Source organism: Euprymna scolopes, chromosome 26 (genome assembly GCF_053919585.1).
Source record: "Euprymna scolopes isolate OS-2025 chromosome 26, ASM5391958v1, whole genome shotgun sequence".
NCBI lineage: Eukaryota > Metazoa > Mollusca > Cephalopoda > Sepiida > Sepiolidae > Euprymna > Euprymna scolopes.
In genome coordinates, this window is record NC_136507.1 from 41,115,854 (window position 1) to 41,141,742 (window position 25,889).

General features: G+C 34.1%; 1 protein-coding gene across 7 annotated transcripts in view; it reads left to right on the forward strand.

The window, feature by feature from the left end:
- Positions 1–25,889, forward strand: part of LOC145247988 (GTPase-activating Rap/Ran-GAP domain-like protein 3) — a 513,715-nt gene that overhangs the window by 301,550 nt on the left and 186,276 nt on the right. For all 7 annotated transcript variants that reach the window (XR_013863317.1, XM_080109655.1, XM_080109653.1 and 4 more), the window contains exons 4-7: positions 3,570–3,666; positions 7,051–7,169; positions 9,214–9,278; positions 14,059–14,149. Coding sequence is in view for 6 of the 7 variants with exons in the window: in XM_080109655.1 (XP_079965781.1) it covers positions 3,570–3,666; positions 7,051–7,169; positions 9,214–9,278; positions 14,059–14,149 (372 nt within the window). In the remaining variant the exon portion in view is untranslated. The remainder of the gene's footprint in view (positions 1–3,569; positions 3,667–7,050; positions 7,170–9,213; positions 9,279–14,058; positions 14,150–25,889) is intronic.

Consider the following 25,889-nt stretch of genomic DNA (forward strand, 5'->3'; position numbering starts at 1 on the left):
ACAAATCTCAAGAGCGATAGGATCCTTCTATCATGTATGAAAGCGTTAAACGAACGAGATCGGAGATGCGCCGCTGCACAACTCATGCTCTCAATCGATCCAAGTTATGACAACAAGACCATTCCCAGCACCCTGAAAACGTAAATCAGGACGGTTCAACGCTTGAGAGCACAGCCCGATGAAGTTTTGGTCATGGTTATGATCTTTGGTGTGGTTTCAAGCGACAGCAACCTCATGCCACATCACATCTTCGAAGTTAGCTTGATAATCAACACGAAATTGTGCCTGAATGAGCTGTGGTTGCTGGCCGACCATAAATGTGGCAGTGGGACGCCACCGGACCACGTCCAAATAAACACAGGCTTGGCTTCAGAAGTAGTACTACGAGTTTGTACCCTTCTCTCACTGGGCCCTCGCCCCTTCCGACCTGAATTCGCTGGACTACTTCGTTTTGTCATACGTTGAGAACATTACCAGCATAACTACCCACAACATACAAAGCCAGCTTGATCGCCGCCATTCGCCGAGTATTCGCCGAGCTCTCACCGGCGCTTGTGGAAAAGGCATGCTCCCAGTTCCGGATCCGTATCGAGGCAATGATTGAAGCTGAAGGCGGCTACATTGAATAGCTGTCAGCTCTACTACATAATCAAGTTACCTGAATTGATTTTTGCAATAAAAGTTTTAAAATAAATCTGTAGTGCTGTTTTCTTTATGGCGACAGATTTATCGTTCCACCCTGTAAATAACGAAACCTGCGAATAAACGGAAACAAAAGCACAATTTTGTTTTGTTTTCTTTTACCGAATGACCAAGAAATATAAAATGAATTTAAGTCGTTTCAAATTACCCTTAATTTAGAACGAATTAGTAACACTAAAAGTTAAGTGATTCCGAGGCTAATTTGAAGGACACGTTCACATAAAAATGGGCCACACATAAAACAAATTTATTACATTAGATGAAGCCAGTCATTGAAAAAATAAAACAGATAATGAAACTTTAATTAACAGAATTTTTTTCCCAACAAAAACGAAAAGAATACGGTCAGTTCGAAAGGAGGACATGGTTACAGAATAATATCATTAATGTTGATGTTTTCGATGGAAACGTTTAATTGTGAAAAAAAGACACAGAAACGCGCAGAAGTTTATATAATTGGAAAAGACGTGTGGCGTGTACCTCGCCGTTTTAGAATGGAAAGAATATTCACAATGTAATGTCGCATTTCGATCATAGCATCACATTAAAATGCTTTATATTATTCAAGCGTAGTGATTGCAAGGGGAGATAACTCATGTCTACATTATTTAAGCATCAATCATTTCAAAAGAAAGATAACTTTTGACTTAATTATTCCAATAAAAATGTTCATTAGCGGATATTACTCCTGTTATAATTATTTAAGTAATAGTCATCACAAGAGGAGATAACTCATGATTTATGTATTCAAGTAACAGTGCTTGCAAGAGAAGATAACTCATGTTTTAATTATTTAAGTAAAAGTAACCACAAGAGGGGACAACTCGTGATTTACTTATTCAAGTAATAGTGATCGCACAAGGAAATAAGTCATGTTTTACTTATTCAAGAACAGTGGTTACATGAAAAGATAACTCATGGTGTATTTATTCAAGTAATATTAATTACAAGAGGAAATAACTCATGGTATATTTATTCAAGTAATATTATTACAAGAGGAAATAACTCATGGTGTATTTATTCAAGTAATATTAATTACAAGAGGAAATAACTCATGGTGTATTTATTCAAGTAATATTAATTACAAAAGGAAATAACTCATGGTGTATTTATTCAAGTAATATTATTAATGGAGGAAATAACTCATGGTGTATTTATTCAAGTAATATTATTACAAGAGGGAATAACTCATGGTGTATTTATTCAAGTAACATTAATTACAAGAGGAAATAACTCATGGTGTATTTATTAAAGTAATATTAATTACAAGAGGAAATAACTCATGGTGTATTTATTCAAGTAATATTAATTACAAGAGGAAATAACTCATGGTGTATTTATTCAAGTAATATTATTACAAGAGGGAATAACTCATGGTGTATTTATTCAAGTTATATTAATTTCAAGAGGAGATAATTCATGGCGTATTTATTCAAGTTATATTGATCAGAAGAGAAGATAATTAATGTTTCACTTGATAAAGTAAAAGTGATCGCAGAGGTAATCAAGTCATGTTGTACTCAATTAAGAAGTGATTATAGCAAAGGGAGAGAACTCTTTCTTTAGTTATTGAAGTTATTGCTATCTCAAGGGTAAGAAATCACGCTTTCAATCATATTATTGCAGTTACATTAGAAGTAGTGAGAGTTGGGGGGCGGAGGTAAATTCTGTTGTGCATTATCCAAGTACCAATGATCGCAGGAGGAGATAACCCATGCTTTATTGATTCCAGTAATAATAATCGCTATTGTCTCATTCAATTAATAGTGAATGCAAGAGAAAATCAATTACGCTTTATTTATTCAAGAAATAGTGATTAAATGGGACGATAACTCTGCATTTACTTATTCACATAATTTATTTATTTAATAAAAATAATAACCGACATGCTTTACATTTTTCGACAAGGGAGACAACTCATGATTTACGTGATTTATTTGTTCTTAACTTTATTATACATGTTAACGAGAGTACTTTTAAGCGGAAACTCTTTTGAATGAGCTGGGGTGTTTTCTTTTAGTTGAGTGCAATTAGCTTTAAAACTTGTTTTGGTTACAATTCTAGATTTGTAATAATTTTTCATGTTTTCTGTTTTTTTAATTTACTAAGGCAAGGACATTTATTAAGGCCAAAAGACAATCAAGTATGAAGATTAATAACATTGATTAATTATAATGAGAGAATTGAACATGCTGAATAGAATGACCAAAATTTAATCACTTCTAATGATGATTTATGACAAATTATCTAATATATAAACGGCTGTATGTCTGTACGTCTGTCAGTCTATCTGTCAGTCTGCCTCCATATATTCAAACTCCATCTGCTCCGAAACTAAAAGTCGCAGAGTGGCGCTAGGGGCCTCAAATTATTGGATAATTTACAGACGGGTTTTTTTATGGTTCTTTAATCGATTCAAACAGATTTTAAGAGGTAAAAATTGAGTTAAAATTAAAAAAAGCGTTAAACATTTTGTATATTCATCTTTATTTTTAATTTTTTAATTTTTAATCAGTTCATATAGTGTCACATTGGTACAGTGGTAACGTCACCAGCTTTGAATGCTACAGTTTTGCGTTCGGTCTCGATTCTTGCTGATGGCATCCAAATAATTTTATTTTTTACTTTTGAAATCTTGATTCTATAATTAAATATAGGAAATCTTTACAAATTAAAATATTATATTTAAGCATATTTTACGACCGGGCATAGCCAGCTAGTCATAAATATTTGTATATGTGTGTGTGTGTGTGTGTGTGTGTGTGTGTGTGTGTGTGTGTGTGTGTGTGTGTGTCTGTGTGTCTTGCAAAATGATGATGTTTTACAATTCTTGAACTTATCAACTTTTTGCTCTGTTTCTCTTTCAGAACCATCTTCAAATTCCAAGTCCTCTCAACAGTCCAATCCACCTCGAAAATCCGGAATCACAGACACGCTGGTATTTTCGCTACTTTTTAGGAAAACGTGAGTTTTTTTTTGTTTTTTAAATTATTTTTTCAAGCGAGTCTAACACAAGCTTAGATAATAAAACCGGAAGTACACTAAATTTACACATATTTTTCTATTACCAAATATTATTTACATCTGGATGTTTATATTTAAACATTTATTTACCCCGAACTAGGCATATTTACACTGAGGAGTAATGGGGCTACTATAATAGAGGCCAGATTTATAGAGAGAGACATAAGTAAAGCAGTTGGACAGAAAGATGTTTGTCCACATTACATTTAAATTTATGCATGCTGTTATGGTCATGGAAATCTGAATGATGAAAGGCAAGTGTTCCAAGGGAAAAAAAAATTATCAGAGTAGAACATTTTCCGGCATCTAAGGACCTTTGCAAGGAAGGGGTGTGATTTTGCTGCTAGACGGGTGAATCAAGAATTGTTTCCGGGGGGGGGTATATATGAATTTAATTGCACATTTCGTGTGAATACATATAAAACAAGTACAGAGATGCATGCAAAACGGCGGCGATGCAACAGAGGCTGAAGCTTGGCAGACAGTGCGAGACATTAGGTTAGAAATTCATTTTTCTATCGAGGGGAAAAGCTAATCATTGGTGGACAGTACTCCGTCTACGATGGAATAATTATTTTATAAAGATCTCCTTTGTTTCTTCTATTATATTTTGATTAATAAAACCCTTCATAATTTAATCAATGAAAAAAACTAAAATGAAACTAAGTGGAGAGCCTACCCTCACTAATCACGGTCAGCAGCAGCCGCATAACACATATACAAATGACCGAGCCATGGTGGCGAGAGACTTAACTATGTAAACTAAGAGACTATTAAAATAAGAGGCAATGCATTATTTTAGCAGAACGATGAATAAATACATTTTTATTTCAACTGAAAAAGCTGAGTGAATATATTTTTGTTTTCCTTTGCGACTGTCTCAGATACAACGTGTTGGGCCCGAGTGTTAAAATGTAAATACACCGTTGAAGAGTAAAGACTACATTACAACACGACGTTTAGCCTGGTCGGTACCAGCTGTGTGACTAAATCGGAATATCAGGAGAATATGGAAGGACATTAATACACTCCTGCAGAAAAATTGTAATCCTTTGAATGGTAAATTTGCTTCGAAACTTAGCTTTAATAATGTAGATATCAACTTTACGTTGGGAATAGAATTCCTATTGTTCTTTCATCCTTAGGTTTGCAATAGTATATTCGTTAAGTTGGAGATAGCATTTTCATTGGTTTTTCACTATTACGTTTTGAAATAAGATTTTTATTGGTCTGTCATGCTTAGGTCTGAAATAATATTTACATTGGTCTGTCAAGCTTAAGTATTATATGGTATTTACTTTGAGTTATCATGCTTACGCGTTAAATAGCATTTTCATTGGTTATCACTCATTACGCTTGCGTCTGAAATAAAGTATCTGTAGTTTATAATGCTGTTTTCCCTGGAATGTCATGCTTAAGTTTGAAAAATTATATTCATTTCTTTGCCGTTTTTAGTTTGCAATTCAATTTTTTATCACGATAAATTTTTACGTAGCATTTTTGTTGATCTGTCACGATACAATTGTCGCATTTCGTCACTGTTCCCAATTACGGCACATTAACCATTTGGAGGGGGGGTATAAAACTAAACCGCACTTACATTTTATATTCTACTCTCGTGTCCCTTGTCCGTGTACCCAAGTGGTTTGTGTTGCGCCGTTCATCGCACCGGAAACAAAAGCTCTCTTAATGCATAGCAGCAGACGCAAATCTCTTTATTTCTGGACAAGTGAATTGTATTAAGTCACCATGGTTTTTCATTGTCGAAGGAGGGTAGGGATTTATATTTTGCTATGGTTTAAGCCGCCATTTATTTCTATCTTGTCGATTTCACGAGATGTTTGCCAGTTTATTCTCTCGGGGAATCAGAGGCAGATATTTTTCCGATCTGTTCTCTCTGACTCTCCGAAATAGACTCCCCCAAAATTGCGTTCTATGAATCGTTCTGTGACGTGGCGATCCACATCACGTCGTGTCAATGGCCGATTTCTTGCACTAATAACTTTTAATCTAAAAACAATGAGCTCCAAGTTTTAATTCTATATATTTCACTGGCCACAACTGCCATTCTGTCTGTTATGTAGACCTTATTATAAGTGACGTTGTATATTATATTTGTTTTGAGTGTTCATATTGTGGGGATAGAGACAGGTCTTATATATAAAGAGAGACAGGGGCATTTTAATACTGAGTCGACGGGAACATGTAATACTCTTTGAGAGAGGGATTTGATATATAGATAGACAGAGAGATTGAGAGAGTGACATTTATACATTTCTTACAGTTCCTGGAGTATTTCTATAAACATTATCTTTGTTTAGCACATATATTTTTGAGATGAGGAACATTCATTATTTATAATAGCAGAGGGGGAGACGTATTATTAAGATGATAGAGACACATTTTTATAAATAGAGATGAGTGGAACACAAGTCTATAATACAAATTCACAATACCTTTCTGTTGAATGACGTAACATGAATGCGCAGATACAAAATTATGAAGTTGTTCGTTTATTCCATTCGACCAGTCAAGGCTTTGTATCAAGGAATTCAAAGTCTCTACATGATTTCTTTCATCTCACCTTCGCTTGACTTGACTTCTCTCTCTCTCTCTTACTGACCGTGACTGACTGACTTACTGGCCTAAAGCTCTCTATATTGAGAACTCATGACGTTATTGCATGACAAAACAACGAGCATATCGGACTCGTGGCCTGACATGCCTCACGTGTTCAAACATGCATCGCTCCTCACATATTTACAACGACCAATGTCTCTCTAACCTAATTTTCCTAACCCACTTTACAAATATCTTTAACATTTTCTATTGTTCGTATCTAGATTCCTTATTTTAATTTCATTTCATTAACAGAAACAAAATTGCATTATCACATTCCTTTTTCAATAAACAGATATCTAACTATTTTATGTGAACTAAACATTTCATTTTCAATAACATTCTGTATTATTTATTTTAACTTATGATCGGAATTTTCAATTCCAATCCTAGCTTCGCGGGTTCGAATCCTCGGCTATCCTATCTCATATATACTCACTTACAAAAAGAGGCGACGTGTATTTGTAACAAGTCTATGGTCAGCTTATACACGAGAAAATTTTGCATAGCATTTTCGTTCATCAGCCAGGCTCAAATTTGAATTATAATGTTTAGAATAAAATGCGCAGATGAAATGGAAACAGCTTTAAAAATTTGTTCGTTTTTTCTTAATAAGAGCAAGTAGCATCTTTTTTGTTTCGATTGTCTGAAATGTTTATTGGAAAATTCACTTTTTATTTATTTTTTTTTTTTTTGCTTTTCCAGTTCATCAGAATTATGTCGGCGCCGACGCTGAAAAGGAACCTTTTATATTATCTGTGGTTGTCACAGATGCAAATAATCTTAATGTCCCTCAATACAGAACTATCCTATGGAAAAAAACGGTAACTCACTTTCGGTTTTATTTTATTTTGTTTTATTTCTTTTACTTTTTTTTTATTCCAAACAAGGTACGTTGCTAATGTAATGTAAGGGTCAGATTTATAGGGTTAGGGTTAGGGTTAGGTTATATATATATAATGATAAATTTTACAGAAATGCATTTGTTTACATCACATTTAAATTTTGTGAAAGATCATCTATAGTTTTTCATGATCGAACAACATTTTTTCTTGAATTATATCCTAGTTTAGTCACGTAAATTCTTTCGAGTTGAGAACAAACGATGTGTTCGTGTTTTTATTACGACGAAAGGTTCTCTAATTTTGAAAGCAGAGTATAAAAAAGCTGAACTCTTCTTAACTTTTACTTGACTGACGTCAGAGGCTTTTTCTCTTCCATCACTCGCTCGCTTCTCCGCCAAAGCAGACGTCGTATTTCAACTGACAACAATCTCACATGAACGAAATAATCTCCCTTCCAGGAAAAATAAAACAACGCTCTTTTATTCTGCCACATCGAGCCCCGATAGCGCCTAAATTTGTTTTGTATCGAACGAGTCAAATGCTTCTCTACACTGGACACACGCCAACCGTGGGCGCTTATTTATGTGCCTCTCCACACCGTTATTATATTTCGGTATGTTGATACAATCATGAAACAGAAAGCAAGAAGGGAATTCCGAAAGAAGCGATCCGAGGAAAGAAACTATTAGAAAAATTTGCTGATTTGAAGTAATAATCAAAATATTACATTTTCTCTATTCTTTTCCCATTTTCTTAATAGAGTTGTATACCACCCAAATAATACATATTGTCATTTAGATGTAAAATCTACTCTGATTAGGGCAGATTTATAGTTATTCGTCTAAGACATAAATTTAGTAGCAAGATATGTGTTCGCTGTACATTTTAGAGTTCCGCGCGTTAATACAATCGAGAAAACAGAAAGTAGATACGTAATTGCAACAGAAGCGGTCCGAAAGAAGAGTGCATTAGAGTAGTCAAATGCCTTTTCCACAAGCGCCGGCGGGATCTCAGCGAATACTCGGCGAATGGCGACGATCAGGCTGGCTTTGGTAGTGTTGATTGAGCCAATCTTTTGCAAATTTCAGTCAAAGATAATTTATATTTCTGGCAGTGTTCTTAAATATGTTTCGTACAATAATTCATCCGATAAGTATCGAAAATCGAAAAATCCGATCTTAAATTTTCATTACTAATTATTATTATATTGTCCAATTTCTACTGTACACTCTTTAACCCTTATCCTTGAGTGACCTCTTGGCCTTGATAATGTGTTGATACCTATGAAAAAAAAAAAGAAAAAGTCCAATGTGAACAAGTTCTAATTGAATAGTCCCCCTAAGTAATCCAAGTTACAAAATTCCCACTGTTTACTATGCTAAAATCACAATGACTAATGTATACCTATTAACCCTTATCCTCGAGTGGCTTCTGGGCCTTGATAAGTGGTGACACCCATGTAAAAAAAAAAATTTAAGTTAATTTTTACAGGGAAATATTTTACGTTACATCGATGTAACCTTGGCCTGTGTAACGTAAAATATTTTCCTGTAAAAATCCTCGTTTTTATCTATAAGAGAAGAAAGGCGATTTTTTAGATCATCAAGCCCAAATATCAGCTGACGTTATATTGTAAACAAACACAGAATTTAATGAACGACATTATCATTATTATTTTTTTTTTTTTTTTTTTTTTTTTGCGAATTAGTCCACCGGGCAAATTATTCCTCGTAATATATAATATTCAATAGAGGATTGATTCTATAATAACACATACGTAATCAGCATAAATTAAAATATCATGTTTAAACGTATTGTACGACCGGGAAACGCCGGGTATCCAGCTAGTAAACTATATTTCCAAAATAAATTTTCTATATTTTAAAATAGGGATTACTTTTCAATCAACCTGTATATTGTATTAATAAAAATAGTGGAAGCTAATTTGTTTCAGTTTGTTGTTTTGTCTTTTATAAATAACGTTTATATAATTTTATACAATATTTTGAAATTATTTTTGCAGGGAGCGCAACGAATATGCTTGTCATACAACCCGAATAAACCACAAACCGTGAAAGGAATTCTCAAGTAAGTTTGTTTGTTTTTTTTTGTTTTTTTTTGCTTAAATGTTCTTTATTCTTTCAAATAAATAGTAGCATGGTAACCCGGCATTGCCCGGATGTATAGAAAACAAAAGGAGTTAAATGGCGTGTGTAATATCTTCATTTTCAAAATTTTCTTTCTCTCCTTGTTCATTTCTCCATCTCTCTTTCTCTCTCTCTCTACATCTCTCTCTCCATATATATATATATATATATATATATATATATATATATATATATATATATATATATATAGGGTGACCACAAAAAACAGAGGACATTCAATTGTTTTTCTGAGCATTTTACAGTCAACGGAGAAAAAAAGGCCAAAGACCCTAATATTTTGATGTGATGTTTTGAATATAATAAACTAGTTATGACCAAAGTTTCATTTCGTTCGGACAAAACATTCGGACAAAACACTAAGAAACGGGGCCGTTTTTTCGGGTCACCCTGTATATATATCCTCTCTCTCTCTCTCTCTCTCTCTCTCTCTCTCTCTCTCTCTCTATTGCGCTCTCTATTGCGCTCTATTTCTTTCTCTTCCTCTATCTGTACTTCTCTATTTCCTTCTCCTATCCCCTTGTTTTCGCCCTCCACCTTTTTTCTGTGCTTACTTTCTCTCGGCCTCGCGTCCATGTTTGTATTATCCTCGCTCACCCCTATCCACTACTCCTCCTATCCACTTCTCCCGCCCTTTACTTGTTTTTTTTTTCTTTCGCCTTTCTTTATCGTCGCAATATCGTGCGACTGTTTCCCTACAGATTACAACGCAGATGTCTACAAATCCGATGCCAGATATACTTGCCATCATCCACCTCAATAAATAATTAAACGTAGCTCATACCAAGGACAGTTCTTCACCTTTCGGCTGACAATCATTCTACCTCATTAACGCTTATTCTTGGGTAGTTCTTGAGTGGTGTTAAACAGTTACTTAATACCTCATTCCACACTGAAGGCTGATGGAAATAGTTGCTCTAAAGTTCACCCCCTTGACTAAATTTTCCTTGATATTTATCTTCTTCGAACGTCAGGATAATATGACGCAAGCGATAACAAAATCTCTTCTTAAACGGATAGGGTGACGTCTATGAAGGTGGACATCATGCCATATTCCCTTTTTTTCTGTTAAATTAATGAATTCATATTCTTCTGATGAGTTAAAGGCGGAAGAAATTCAAAAATTGACATAACAATTACATGAATGATTCTACGATACGAAACAGGTGCTGTCAAGAATTGAACATTTTAACATGCTTAAAGAAATAAGCGGTAAGATGGTCAACATTTTGAAATTTGGAATATAGACTTTTTGTCATTTCTTTGTTATATGCTCTGTAGTTACATCGAGCTTCATAAATTAAACGATTGGTAGAAATAAAATGTTGAAATTTAACTGAAAAAGAATATTTTCCATAAACGCACACACATACACGCATACATTCTCGCACACACACACGCACGCGCACACACACACACATACACACACATACATATATATATATATATATATATATATATATATATATATATATATATATATACTCCCAAAACAGTTCTTTCATGGTGACCTACTTCTTGACCTCAATACAAGCCTAAAAAACGCTTTCGTAATACCAACAAAGAGAGTTTGGTGAATTTCCATGTTCCTGGGGACAGTTGGGAGTCTCTGACGTCTTATCATGAGCCGTGGATGGTCCTGGTATGCAGGGGAACACTTTGAAGCAGCCAAGATAGACCGAGGACGCCCAAGAGAACATGTAGGAAACACCAAACTTTGCCACCCAATCATGGAGATCTATAGATCTGTGAGGTGTGTTGTTCTGTTGTCCAATGCAGGCCTCGTTATTCACATGAAAGCGCATGATGTCATGTCTGCTTTTGGGTATGCAAGTCGCTGGCAGGACTAAAAAGTCACTTTCCTGACAATGGATGTTCAGTGATTGAGGGAGAGGCTCTCGTCTGACAATCATCGTCGTTACCATCATATATATATATATATGGTAATCCACAGACTGTTTCGCTGTTTCACAGCTCTTTTATGTAGCCAGACCAACACCTATCTCAAGTTCTGAATAAAATCAACAAACATCGAGTTGATAGTAAGTAGCTCTCTCCACCAGGTTATTAGAACAGGTGTCGCTAGCAATGATATCTCACAATACCGTATGCAAACATTGACTGACACTCTCATAGTGCTCTATTTCTTTTTACAAAGTAAAGTAGTAGACAATATCATTAACAAAAGTGCTCGACCTAAAATGGTGGGACTTATATGGTCATATACACACAAAATGTTTCGTTATCTATATATATCTACTTAAATAAATAAGACACTTCGTGTGTATGTTTGTATGTGTGAGTTCGTTCCTTGTAAAAAAGGATTGAGTTAATGTTTGTGAAATGCCTCCTATAAGTATTGAAAATCGGAAAAATCCGAAGAAACAGTTGGATTATGGCCAAAGTTAACACCTTTATACAGCCTAACACCACAAGTGCATTTGAAAAGTTCTAACATAGGACAAGCAGAAAAAATTAGCGAATAAAATAAAATAAAAATAGGTTGTTTTTGATAAGACAGATGCGTGTTCGAAATGAATTCGGGGTTTTAGAGTTTAAATCATACTTCATTTTGGCTTTTAAACTTTCATTCAAGCCAGTATATAAAGTAATTTTATAAAGTCAACAGTAAGTTCTTTATTGTGCTATGAAGTCCACAATATATTGTAGATTAATTCAGTGTGAGGAGGCATGTGAAGCGTCCTTCCGGTGTACCATAGTGGGTCCCTGATTAGAGCAGACATCAATCGATTAGATTGAAAAATAGGCGATTTAACCGATTTCGATGACAAGTGGCTTCTGGACCTTGATAAGTGGTGACTTCCATGTAAAAAAAAAAAGTAATATATTGAAAGTGTGGGACATCTGTTGATCTTCATTCAATCCTGGGCAACGTCGAGTCTCGCCGCTAATTCCGTATTAAATTGAAATAAACTCAAAATGAAGTCAAAGCTAAATGCGTTAGTGTTTTTTTTTTGTTTGTTTTGTTTTGTTTTTGTTTTTTGGTTTTTTTTCTCAGCCTCTCAACCATCTGCCGGGACAATAATGTCAATCACTTAAAACCTCTCAAAGTTGTCCAGCACAACATGAAACAGCTTTTTAAGATTTGCTGGTCTGTTCTGTCGTTGGAATCGCACCAGCAACGCAATTACTTTGATATCAATTGAAGTAGAAATTAAGAAGATAAATTCGATCTTGATATCGACCTTGAAATAGATATCTTTTTATTATGGTCATTTTGATGTCTGCGTGTGGTGCCATGGACAACCTCTTCCCTAAAGTGTTAGGACGTGAAAACGCAGAGCAAGAACTTTAACAAAAGTATAGAAAGTAAGTTTAGCAGAAACACATTTGGGCGGGAACTGCTAGAATATTTTTTATTCTGCTTTGCCAGAGTTCAAAATAGACTTCGTAGACAAATGGGGGTGCCCTTTTCTCTTCGCTGCAACATCTTTCCCACAGAAGGGATGTAGCGTGCCTGTCTCTGCTTTATCGTTATTTTCATGGCAAGTGCCTAGCTGAGCTCCAATCTATGATCCCCCCTTGCCAAACTTTCACAAAAAAACACCTATCTAGCTAAAACCACTATCAATAATTTTCCCCACTTTTTATCTGTGCCTAAACCTAAAGGTAGATTCCATGAACAAAGCTTCTTTTCTTAGAACTGCACACCTGTGGAACTCTGTTCCGTTTGACTGCTTTCCAACTGACGACAATATAGTCGTCTTCAAGCCACCGTAAACAAATCAAAATTAGGATCTGTAATCAAGATGTGGCTGTGGCTGTGGCTGTGACAAAAATCTGGACATAGAGTGAAGCTTACTGACAGCTTTAAAAGTGGAAATGACTTTTGCAATAGTTTACAACAATTTATAATTTACTGACAGTCTTGGGTTTGCGACAGTTTACGATAATGTACAATTTATGGGCAGTCTTGAGTTTCCAACATTTTACAACAATGGACAGTTTTAAGCTGTTCTAAAAAGTTGTCAACCCTGGTCTACGGCATCCAACCTATTTCGTTTCAGCTATACTCTCGATCTTTTCCATAGGTTTATATATATATATATATATATATATATATATATATATATATATATATATATATATATAACTACTTCATTTATTCACATAAATTTAATATACGAAAGTATAGATTTATGCGTAAACTTTAAGTATTTACTTCAATAGTGCTCAATACCTAGGTAGAGCTAGTTAGTAATTTATAAAATATATATGGCGATTAAGCTACACTGAATATTCTGCATTTCATCCAACTATAGGATTCGTCAGGCTTATGCGCGAATTCTGTCGTTGCTTCTTGTTTTTATATATATTGAGGATTTCTAGTTGGCCAATCAGCTTTCTAGTATCCACCGCGCACCTTCCTATCAGCCAATGGGCATGCATTTTATCAAACAAAGGATCTGTTTTAGAGCTAGGTTAGTTGTTTTAGGTGGCCGTTCTCCTTTTTTTTTATACATATAAATATACCTATGTGTACACAATAATGCACATATATATACATATATACATATATATATATACATATATACATATGTATATATGTATATATATATATATATATAGTGACTACACTGTTGATTATTACTTTTCGCACGCATCTTAATTGACATAATATAACAGTTATGATACCAAGTCGTGTTTCTTTGTCTCTTTTATTTTTTTCTTTCTGCTTGCAGTTATTTTGGCATGGACAAAATCGAGCGTGGACCAAAAGAAGTTTTTGATACAGAAATACAGAAAGATTTACTCGTTCTCGAGGAACAAGAGGTAAGAAAGTAGTTTGCATTCATATCGTTATTTATTATATATATATATATATATATATATATATATATATATATATATATATATACTCCTATGAATTGTTTTTTCTTTTGTGTGTATCGATATTCATATTACAAACCCTCTTTTTTATTTATTTAAAAAGAAAATACAATTTTCTTATATATGGGTCATGGAATTGAATTCATCTGCAAAAGATCTAGCTAATTTGTATGTTCTTTAAAACATTCATTTTAATTAATTCCCTATTAGGTGCTTCGGTTTTTTAATGAACTAATCATCTTTAGTTAAGTATTATATAATGTAATTATATTCATGCAGATATTCTACATGATTTAGACTATTATTAGCGAAAAAAGTTTAAAGTAAACACAAAATAAGTTCCATATATATTTATGTATACGTATATATTTTTGTTAAACAGATCTATATATATATATATATATATATATATATATATATATATATATATATATATATATAAAGTGAACGTGTCTGTGTGTGTCTGTGTGTGTCTGCGTGTGTGTCTGTGTGTGTGTGCCTGTGTACATTTCCCTTTTCTTTTTATTTTTTTTACACAATGATCACCACTTATCAAGGCCCGGAAGCCACTCAGGGATAAGGGTTATTGCAAGTACATTACGTTAGTGTGGAGATTTGATGAAGTTTTTACTTAAGGGGGCGGTTCATTATGAATTTGCTAACATTGGGCATGAAGACATCCAAGTTGTAGTCAGGTGGAAAGCAGGCAGACGGAACAGAGTTCCACAGGCGTGCAGTTCTAAGAAAGAAGCTTTGTTCATGGAATCCGCGTTTTGATTTAGGCACAGATATAGAGTGGGGGAAATTTTTCACAGTGGATTCAGCTAGACGGGTGTTTTTCGTGAAAGATTGGCGAGGGGGGACCAGAGATTGGAGTTCAGACGAGCACGTGCCATGGAAATAACGATAAAACAAGGATAGGCTCGCAACGTCTCTTCTGTGGGAGAGAGGTTGCAGGGTAGAGAAAAGGGCATCCCCCACTAAGCCACGAAGTCTATTTTGTACGCTGTCAAGGCAGGATAGGCTGTTTTTAGCAGCTCCTACCCAGATATGGCAACAGTATTCCATCCTTGGACGTACTTGGCTTTTATATAGATAGAGAATTGCATCAGTAGTGAGATATATTCTGGAGCGGTAGAAGGATCCACCATCTTTTCAGTGACCCTGGAAACAGACTTGATTCCCTACGCAATAACTCTGTCAATTTTTAGTCTACAGACTCGAAATTTGATATACAGGGTACTGAGATTTGGGAAACTCGATGTGATCAGTTTTTGACCAGAAATTTTGAGATTAAGGGGTCAAAGTTCAACAAGTTGACCTTTGAGAACTTTACCAAACTCCTCCTACAATTTTGGGTCTACGCACTTGAAATTTTAAATATAGGTTCCTTGGACATGGATCTAACTTAATAACTTGATTTTAATTTTAAGGGGTCATAAGAAGGATCAAAGTTTTAAAAAAATTGACCTCTGCGATGTATTCCAAATTACTCAGACAATTTCTGGTCTAAGTATTTGAAATTTTACATAAAGTGTATTCAGAGATAGGGCAAGCTTTTTCATAAGTTTGGGTCGAAAATTTTTAGTTACCAATATATAAATGTATGTATGTATGTATGTATGTTTGCATGTCTGCCTTAAACTTTCAATAGAGGCGACGGATTTTACCAACATCAGTATGGTTTTAAAGTTCGACCTTTCCTATGACAAATATCGAAAAATTGGCTAAAAACATTAATATCTTCCCCTTCAACTAGGCACTTTTCTATAGGGGGGGTCACTTTTTTCGCTGATATTTTTTAAAGCTATCCTCTCCTTTAGATTGTCTAGCCTTAATTTTAAAAAATGTCGCTTCCGGTTTGGCGGTGGTCCTAACAGCATAAACCTTAGGTTTTACCCCGTTCTTTTCCTCCTTTGCGGTACGGGTTCGAGCCTGCCTTCCTACTACCACTTTTTTTTTTGCTCAATATACACATCCAAACACCCGGGCAACGGGCTGAAATGCTTGTATATATATATATATATATATATATATATATATATATATATATATATATATATATATATATAATTTATTAAAATTAAATTGAATATCTTTAGCCTAGTACATATATATATATATATATATATATATATATATATATATATATATTTACACAGTGATCACCACTTATCAAGGCCCGGAAGCCACTCAGGGATAAAAGTTATTGCAAGTACATTACGTTAGTGAAGAGATTTGCTGATATGTTTACTTAAGGGGGCGGTTCGTTAGGAATTTGTTAACATTGGACTTGAAGACAACCAAGTTGTAGTTTGGAGGGAAGCAGGCAGACGGAACAGAGTTCCACAGGCGTGCAGTTCTAAGAAAGAAGCTTTGTTCATGGAATCTGCGTTTTGATTTAGGCACAGATATAGAGTGGGGGAAATTTTTCACAGTGGATTCAGCTAGACGGGTGTTTTTCGTGAAAGATTGGCGAGGGGGGACCAGAGATTGGAGTTCAGACGAGCATCTGCCATGGAAATAACGATAAAACAAGGACAGGCTCGCAACATATATATATATATATATATATATATATATTTTTATATATATATATATATATATATATATATATATATATATATATATATATATATATATATATACTTAGTTATATTTTTTGGAAAAAAACTTCCAGCGGAGTTCTCATTATAAGAAATTTACATTTTATCAAATAAGGCGAGTAAACTAATATAAACATAGTATATAGTACACATATAAGAAGAAAATTAAATAATAATGATAATAATAATAATAATAATTATTATTATTATTATTATTATTATTATTGTTATTATTATCATTATTATCATCATCATCATCATTATTATCATTATTATTAGTAGTAGTAGTAATATTATAATTATTATCAATGTTATTATTATTATTATTATAATTATTATTATTATTATTATTATTATTAGTGTTATTGTTAGTCTTATTATTATTATTATTATTATTATTATTATTATTATTATTGCACATTTGAATTAACCTTGAGACCTTTACAAAGTTATATACTTAGACTAGTTAGAAAACGAGTTAGAATAAAATAATTTTTAAATTAATAGATAAAAAAAAACATAAATTTTCATAGGTGACGTGATAAACAATTCAAATATATTAGAATAGCATATAACAGAAAAAATTTTTAAGTACATACGATTTCCTTTTTTTTTTCGTTTTCCCCCTTTCTTTTTTTTTTTTTTTTTTTTTAGCGTCTAAAACATTAAACGGACAAATTTTCAATTTTATTATTTGAATTTTCGGCTGTTTAAAAACCGAAATTTGAACGAGATCTTGTAATGAATATGTATGTTTCCACTCCCGGTTATAAAATAGATGCATCGGCTGAAGAGAGCATCTTAAACAGTTCCCTATTTTTAAGATTTGAAACCGACAGTACCGATGGCTTATCTCATATAATCTTTCTGTAAAGTAATATATATATATGTGTGTGTGTGTGTGTGTGTGTGTGTGTGTGTGTGTGTGTGTGTGTGTGTGTGTGTGGTAAGCTGTTGTGATAATTAGTGATCCTGCAAAATTCAAACAGGAATTCTTCGCAAGGAGCCGTGGTGAAACGGATAATGACCTAAATAAAATTCTATTCTAAGTGGCACTCTTCTGGAGGTTGGAGGTTTAATCCTCAGTGCGGGCGGTGCTCAAAATACAGTTGTGAATTACTTGGGACGTCTTCCCGGCCATGGCTGATGGAACGAGAATATGGAATCACCTAGGATTAAATTAAGTTTCCTCTTTGAAATTTCCTGCTGAAAGATTGCCGAGTATCACAAGATAGACCTGAAGAAAGTCAGAAGTTACAACGGCCGAAACGTTGTAAAAATAACACGGAAAATGACAACAGTAGTCGGATGAATCCAAATGTATTTTAAAATCTTAAGCAATTACAATATTAATTACAAAAATCGAATAAATCACATCGGAAACTTTCCGTAAGAATTCGGCTGAGAGTTCCGCGTCGAGTAACATAATTTATCGATCTCCGCTTGGATTTTTATTTTCTTTTTTTTTTCCTTTAGATTGCAGGTTGATCTGTAATCTAAAGGAAAGAGAGAGGTTGACCTTCAGTGAAGTTTTCTCTTTTCTGAACTTGTTTAAACACGTTTGACTATCAGAGACATAAAAGCTCCATTAATGAAATATTAGAAAATAAAATACTTCCGAACGCTGACAGGAGGGTTGCTATTGACCTGCTTCTCCCGACGAGGAGAGGACTAGATACAACGTAGATTTTAAATGTGGTAAAAATTCAATAGTTCTTTTATAGAAAAGAGGCGCGTTCGAAATAAATGTTTCTGTTTAAAGCAGGGTTCTCCAAACTTCAGCACACCATTGAGTCTTTGAGCAGGGTAAAGATTTTGCGCAGAGATAATTTCTAAGATAAAATAATTTCTAAAATAAAATAATTTCTCAAATAAGATAATTTCTCAAATGATAATTGCTAAAATAAATACGAAAAATATTAATTTCAACTTTTAACAAAAACTAATGGTTATGTTTACAATCAGTTTTGTTTTTAATTAATGCATTTTTTTTATTTATTTCTTTTAATTTATTTTTTCATGAATCATCCTGAAACTCGTTACACCTGTAATTGTGTATCATATCTTTTTTCCGTTAAAAAAAAACAATAGTTAAATGAATGCAGCCATTTAATTTTTCCATATAAAGCATTTGGTCCTGTTTAAGAAAGAACTTCCAGGGCCCTTCAACCTCACGAGCGGAGCCCTAGCGCTCCAGAAAACCTACTTTGCGAAACCCTAGTTTAGAGCACAATTTAACCATGCTCATTGACTTTTACATTTATAAACTCAAGCTATTTTCACTGCACAAGTAGAAAGACTCGGCATATAAAATTAATCAATATTAGGTTCTCTACAGACTAAAATGTATGTGAAGCTTCGAATAGAGCAATCAAATTGATTAATAATAAAAATATGGGAATGTGAAACATTCATTGATCATCATTCGATATCAGATATCCTTGCTAGTCTCTTTCTCCCTCTCTCCCTCTCTCTCTCTCTTTACACACACACCCACACCCACACACACACACACACATATATATATATATATATATATATATATATATATATATATATATATATATATATATATATATACAGTCTTGTTGGAAGTGTCTTTAAAACCATTTAAAACTATAAGAAAAAAAAAAAGAACTTTCGTTGGAAAATTATTTTGTCAGTAAGTCAATCAATTTCCTGCATTCCTGAATCGTTTTACTTACAGGAACACCAATATCCTTAAAGGGATCATCAGTTGTTTACCAGGAAACATTGTTCCGAAGATTTAAAAACAAAACAGCATATTAAATTATGGCTCCCCAGCAGTGTTGATCAAACATAACTTCCCTCAAAACACATAAACAAAAATATTTTCGATACTTGATCTAGCTTTTTTCCTCCAGATAAATTAGGCTAATTAATTCATGCCATTTAAAAAAAAGTATTTAATACCTATGTCATCTTTCCCTTTCTCCACAAGTTATGTGCTTATTATTTACAAACTATTGCTTTATATATAAATATATATATATATATATATATTTATAATAGTAAATAATTATATATATATGTATTTACGAGGGGCGTGCAATAAGTAATGCCTCTGACCTACTTCCCATAGAAGTAGAGCTACGAAACTTGGAACAGTTATTTATCTTTCTCTACATAGGAACCATCCAGAGTTATGCATTTCTCCCATCGTTTGATGCAGCTCGTTTTTGTAGAACACCCCAGGTTGGTCCTCCAACCACGACGTGATTTCAGAAATCAAGGCTGCATCATCTGGGAAACGCTTTCCTTTCAAAAACAACTTTATGGCTAGGAAGAGGTGAAAGTCAGAGGGTGCAAGGTCAGGAGAGTAGGGAGGATGGGGCAGGATTTCATAACCACACGTCCGTGCTTCTGATCTGGCTACATGCGAGTTGTGGACTGGAGCGTTGTCCTGCAGGAAGAGGGTATCTTTGCTGATCTTGCCCCGCCTCTTGGTTTTGATAGCTTCCCTTAATTTCCTCAAAAGTGAAGCATAATAGGTTCCTATAATTGTAGTACCCTTTGCCAAGAAATCTGTCATCACTACTTCGTCCTGATCCCAGAAGACTGTGAGCATGACCTTACCAGCGGAGAGCTGCACCCTTGCCTCCTTTGGAGGTGGTGAGTCCAAGTGCTTCCACTGCATTGACTGGCCTTTGGTCTCTGGATCATAGTGATAGACCCAGGTTTTATCCTCTTTAATCAGTCTTTTGAAAAACTTTGACTCACCTTCTTGGCACATCTCCAAATTCATCCTCAAGCACTCGACGCGTTCTCGCTTCTGGAATGGTGTGAGCAACCTGAGAATCCATCTGGCAGACACCTTATTCATATGCAAATGGTCATGGATGATAGTTTACACAGACCCTGTACTAATCTTGACATCTTGGACTATTTGACGAATAGTAATGCACCGATCTTCCAAAATGGCAGCCTCAACTTGACGGACAGATGCCTCATCAATGACAGAAGGGGGGCGCCCAGGTCTCGGAGCTGTTTCCACAGACTTCCGGGCATGTTTGAATTCACGATGCCAGCGTTTTACAAGGTCATATGATGGGGCATTATCACCATAAGTTTCTTTCATTTCATTAAAAGTCTCTTATGGTGTGCGTTCTTTCAAATGCAAAAACCGGATTACTGCTTGACATTCAACAGGCTCCATTTCACACCTGACTCAGTTCAAACACCTGTAAAACAGAAACCACAATTAGTTCAGAGCTGTAATTTGCCACATAACGCGTAGAGATATAACTCATTGCTTATGCAAAATTTCAGCTAGATCTGAGAAATAGAAGTGGGGCAGGGGCATTACTTATTGCACACCGCTCGTCTCGCGTATATATATATATATATATATATATATATATATATATATATATATATATATATATACATATATATATATGTATGTATTTACTACAATAATTATTGAATACCTACATACACTAGTGTTTCATCCTTTCTGGAATCATCAGTGCAGGGTGTTATTCAAGAAAAAAAATTTGTTCAATGAATTCGTGCAAGAGTGCTCAATACCGAAGTAGGGCAAGACATAAGCATTAATATGTTGCTGCACATTCATGAGCATGTTTCGGTCAGTAATATTTCTTTAAATAATTTAAAATGAATGAAGAGAAAATGAAAGAATAAAATACTTTTCTTTCTTCTTTAATTATTGAAATCCGTTAATTTTTTTTTTATTATCATGTTAATACCGCCTTAATTAATATCTGCTATGAGTTTTAAAAAATTCATTACAGATTCTACTTTTGTATAAACAGCATCGCCTGAAAAGGTTTCTATTTACTTGTAACTAGATGACCGATACATAATCATGACCGTGTAGCGACATATAAATGCGTATGTAAAATAAATAAAAAGTATATTAGTATATATATATATATTGTTTTATTTTTATTTATCTGTCTGTCCGTTCCACTTTTTCTCGGAAACTAATGGTCCGATCTGTCTAAAACTTTATATTGCATTTTGTTTATATAAAACTAGCGGAGGTGCCCGGCGTTGCTCGGGTGTAAAAAAGAAAAAGTTGTAGAAGGCAGGCAGGATTGAACCCGTGACGCGAAGGTGGAGAAGAAAGGGAAAGAAAACCTGATATCTTACCATGACGCCAGCGGAAGTGTAAAGCGTTCAAATTTAGCGATGTCATTCAAAAAATTAACTTGCAGAAATGGACAGTTAAACAAATGAGTTTACGCAGGCGCAGAAATGAACGTCTTGCTGAAGGTCAGTTAAGCGTCTCGCTTTCTGCTGTTTTATTTGTTTCCCCACGATGTTGGGGAAAACCAGCTCCCCTTTAAAAGGGGGAGCTCTGGCAGTGTTCAAATGAATAGCAATTGTCCGATATGAATGGTTTCCCTGGCATTGATCAAAGCTGATTGCCTTTCTGGATTTTTTCTTGATGTCCCAGCCGGTAAGGCCGGCGAACTCATTCCCTTCGATTAGTTTTTTTTTTTTTTATATACAAAAAGGTAAACAAACACGAGAAAGGACGGAATAGAGGGAATTTTTTTGTAAGTCGATTAAAATAAATATAGAGACAACGCACAAATCAGGTATATCTAGGAAGTATAAGGCAACTTTTAAATAAATGTAACCTCGTCGAGAAGCCCGACAGAAAAAAATCTTTCGTAGACATACAAAAACGTGCGTGGCAGTTCTGCCTTTTAACTATATACTAGCGAGGGGTACCCGGCGTTGCCCGAGTGTTTGGAGGTGTATGTGGAAACTCCGAGGGGAGGGTTTAAAATTAAAAAAAAATGTTTTGGTAGGTGAGTATGAGGATCGAACCGGAACCCTTGAGGCAAAGTTATAAATTAAAGTGTGAAAAAAAAAACCGCGCGACGTTAACCATTGCACCACCGCGACATACCAACGGAAACGCGTTTGAATTTATTTAATTACTTAGATTTGGCAGGTGCACGTTTTAATGACTTAATGAGGTCAACTGTTGACTGCGGAGTAGCATTTCATTTACCGCGGAACGCGGTGGCAGGGGGAAACTGGAAAATGCCGCCAGAATTAATTATAGGAAAAGGCTTAATCCACATGCGGCGAGCGAAAACTGTTGAATATTTATCTTCCTGAAGTCGAGCAAATTAAATAGACAGGCGAGCTCCCTTGACAACTCTGAGATATTATGATTTACATGTGATATAAAAAGTTTTAAAAAGTTGTTAGGCGAGCGATCGCTTCTCTGAAAAAAGCCTTTTGTAGACATACAGAAAAAGCGAACACACATACATACATACATACATACATTTTCGCTTTTATATTTATAGATACGACAGCGACCTAAGTATTGTTTTATCTGTTCGATGCACAATTAGGGATTAATAGGGATTATTCACAACAATACCACATTTACTTTAGAAGAATTCTGTGAAAATACTGAGCTAGTCTGGCTGGAATTCCGTCCCAAAGTAAATGGCACCCAGGATTATAAAATCCATTCAATGAAGTTCGGGATATATAAGGATTAGTATTTTATGCAAAAAATTGACTCAAATTGAGTCATAATTAAGAATCAATCTATGCTCCTATAAATCTGTGTTTTTTGTGCATTCATATTCATATTAAAACCTTTTTTCTATTTATTTAAAAAGAAAATACAACTTTGTTATATATGGATCGTGGAATTGCATTCATCTGCAAAAGATCTAGCTGACTTGCATATTATATTAAACATTCATTTTAATTAACTACATATTAGTTTTTTCGGTTTTCTAAGGGATGCTCATCTTTAGTAAACTATTACGTGTAATTATATTCATGTAGATATTCTACATGATTTATACTTGCGTAATATTTGCGTGAAAAATTTATAGTAAACACAAACATCTTTCTATATATATTTATGTATGCGCATATATATTTGTTTTTAAAAAATTGCCTACCAAACTCTATTTTCAGTTTTTGGTCTACAAACATGAAACTTTATATATAGGGTATTTGAACATTATGTGAAACTTTAATTTTGGTTTTAGCTGGGGAAAATCGGTGCAAAGGTGTGAAAATTAAAAAAAAATTGCCAGGTTATGGTTGACAGATGCATTATGAATATGCACGCGTAACGTATTAGCTATTGGTTCATGTTTTAATTTTTAGACTTGCAGTAAGCATGTCTTTTTAGGTAGGGCATTAGCGTCAAACGAAAAAGTAAATCGTAAGCTAAACGTTTTAGTCTCGATTCTTGGTAGTGGCGCACGAGTAATGTTTTTTAAAAGCATTACTATGTATTGGGTCAAATATAATATAATAATAAATACGAAATTTGCATTTACTAAAACATCTTATTAAAGCATATTTTACAACCGGACATGAGCGGCCTCCTAGATTAAGATAAAGTACTCAATCTAAGTCAGCAGACTATAACTTTTACCCGTTGAAGGCGAACAAAAGAACTTTTACATCTTCTCTAATATAAAGCTGAACGTCTGTGTGTGTCTGGTCACGATTGGGCTCCTATATGGTTGACTATTATAGAAACTGATCACATAATGATAGAATATGTATCGATACACAGGAATGGGTATGTTTGATCTGGCATAATGATGATTCATTAAAATTGTGGGGTCTGCGTACGCGCCTGGTCCATAAAGTATGGAAATAAAAAATTTAAAAATTAAAAAAAAAGTTTACAAGTGTTTTTGATATAGATGTATATAATAATACTTTGATAAGTATGTTTTAACTTAAATAGGGATGGTATGATAAAATTGTGGGGTCTGCGTTCGCGCCTGGCACCATAGAATGGAAATAGTCACAAACTTTAATAAAGACTTTTCATATCTATCTGTGTAAGTATACTTCGATAATTATGTTTCAGTTTGAAGAAATATGGTATAATAAAATTATGTGGTGTTCGTTCGCGCCTGACCTCCATAAAATGGAAATATTTCACAAAGTTTAACAAGGTTTTTTAATATAGATCCACAGAATATTATGATAAGTGTTTCAGTGTGAACAGGTATGATATAATAAATGATGGGGTTTATCTATTTTATGTTTACTTTCATATTTTGCTTTGGTTTTGATATCCACAAATTCGAAGCTATCTCTTTACAACGCTTCCTTTTCATAACCGATCATACTTTCATAAATCCGAGTGCATTTTCTGTAGGCTGTTTTTGAACCCAGTCGACGACTGGTACTTTTGCTAGTGTATATATATATATATATATATATATATATATATATATATATATATATATATATATATATATATATATATAAAGGCTTGTTTTGCAATAAGTTCTTATCAAATTTCTTTCTCTTTCCTTGTCATCCATTTCGCCTGTTGCCATCACCGGAAGTCGTCTATCCGTTGCCGGGAAATGCCTGTCGCTTATGAAGCCATTTTGACTTCACTGGCGCGTCCATGTCATCTCAATCGCTTAAATACTTTTCTTTTTTTTTCTTTTTCTTTTTTTTTCTTTTTTTTGTCTTTTATACAATCGAACAGTTCTTTGGTATTTCATAATTCGTTTTACTACTTTAAACTTAGTTTTTTATTTTATTATATTTACTTGTCCTGCCTTTAAAGCTGAATGCTTATCAGTTTATTTGCATTTCCGTTTAATAATATATTTGTCAAATGATATCGACTGGCTGCTCGGGTGAATGAGCGTCTAATTCTAAAAGTTGAAAACACAAGTCTCTAATAAATAGTGTGACATGATGTGCTTTGCATACTAAAAAATATATGACCCGTTTGGTCATCCTTTGAGATCGTATTAAATGCTTGGAATCATGAATAAGTTTAATAAACAAATATAGATTATTAAGACTCATGTTATTATTCGGAAGATGTGACCGTCTGACCTTCTTCAGGTCGATCTTGTTTATCTCGTGATTATTTCTGTTGAACTCAGAAATCAATACGTAATTTCAAACGAAACCCTTTTAGCAATTATTTGTACTTGTGCAGAATTAGAACCAAATGTAGCAAACCGTCCGCTCGGCTTTTCTCGGAACATGACGGGTTTGACCGTAATTTGACGTAAGAAGCCGAACAATTCGGCAGAAATCAAAATATATTTGGG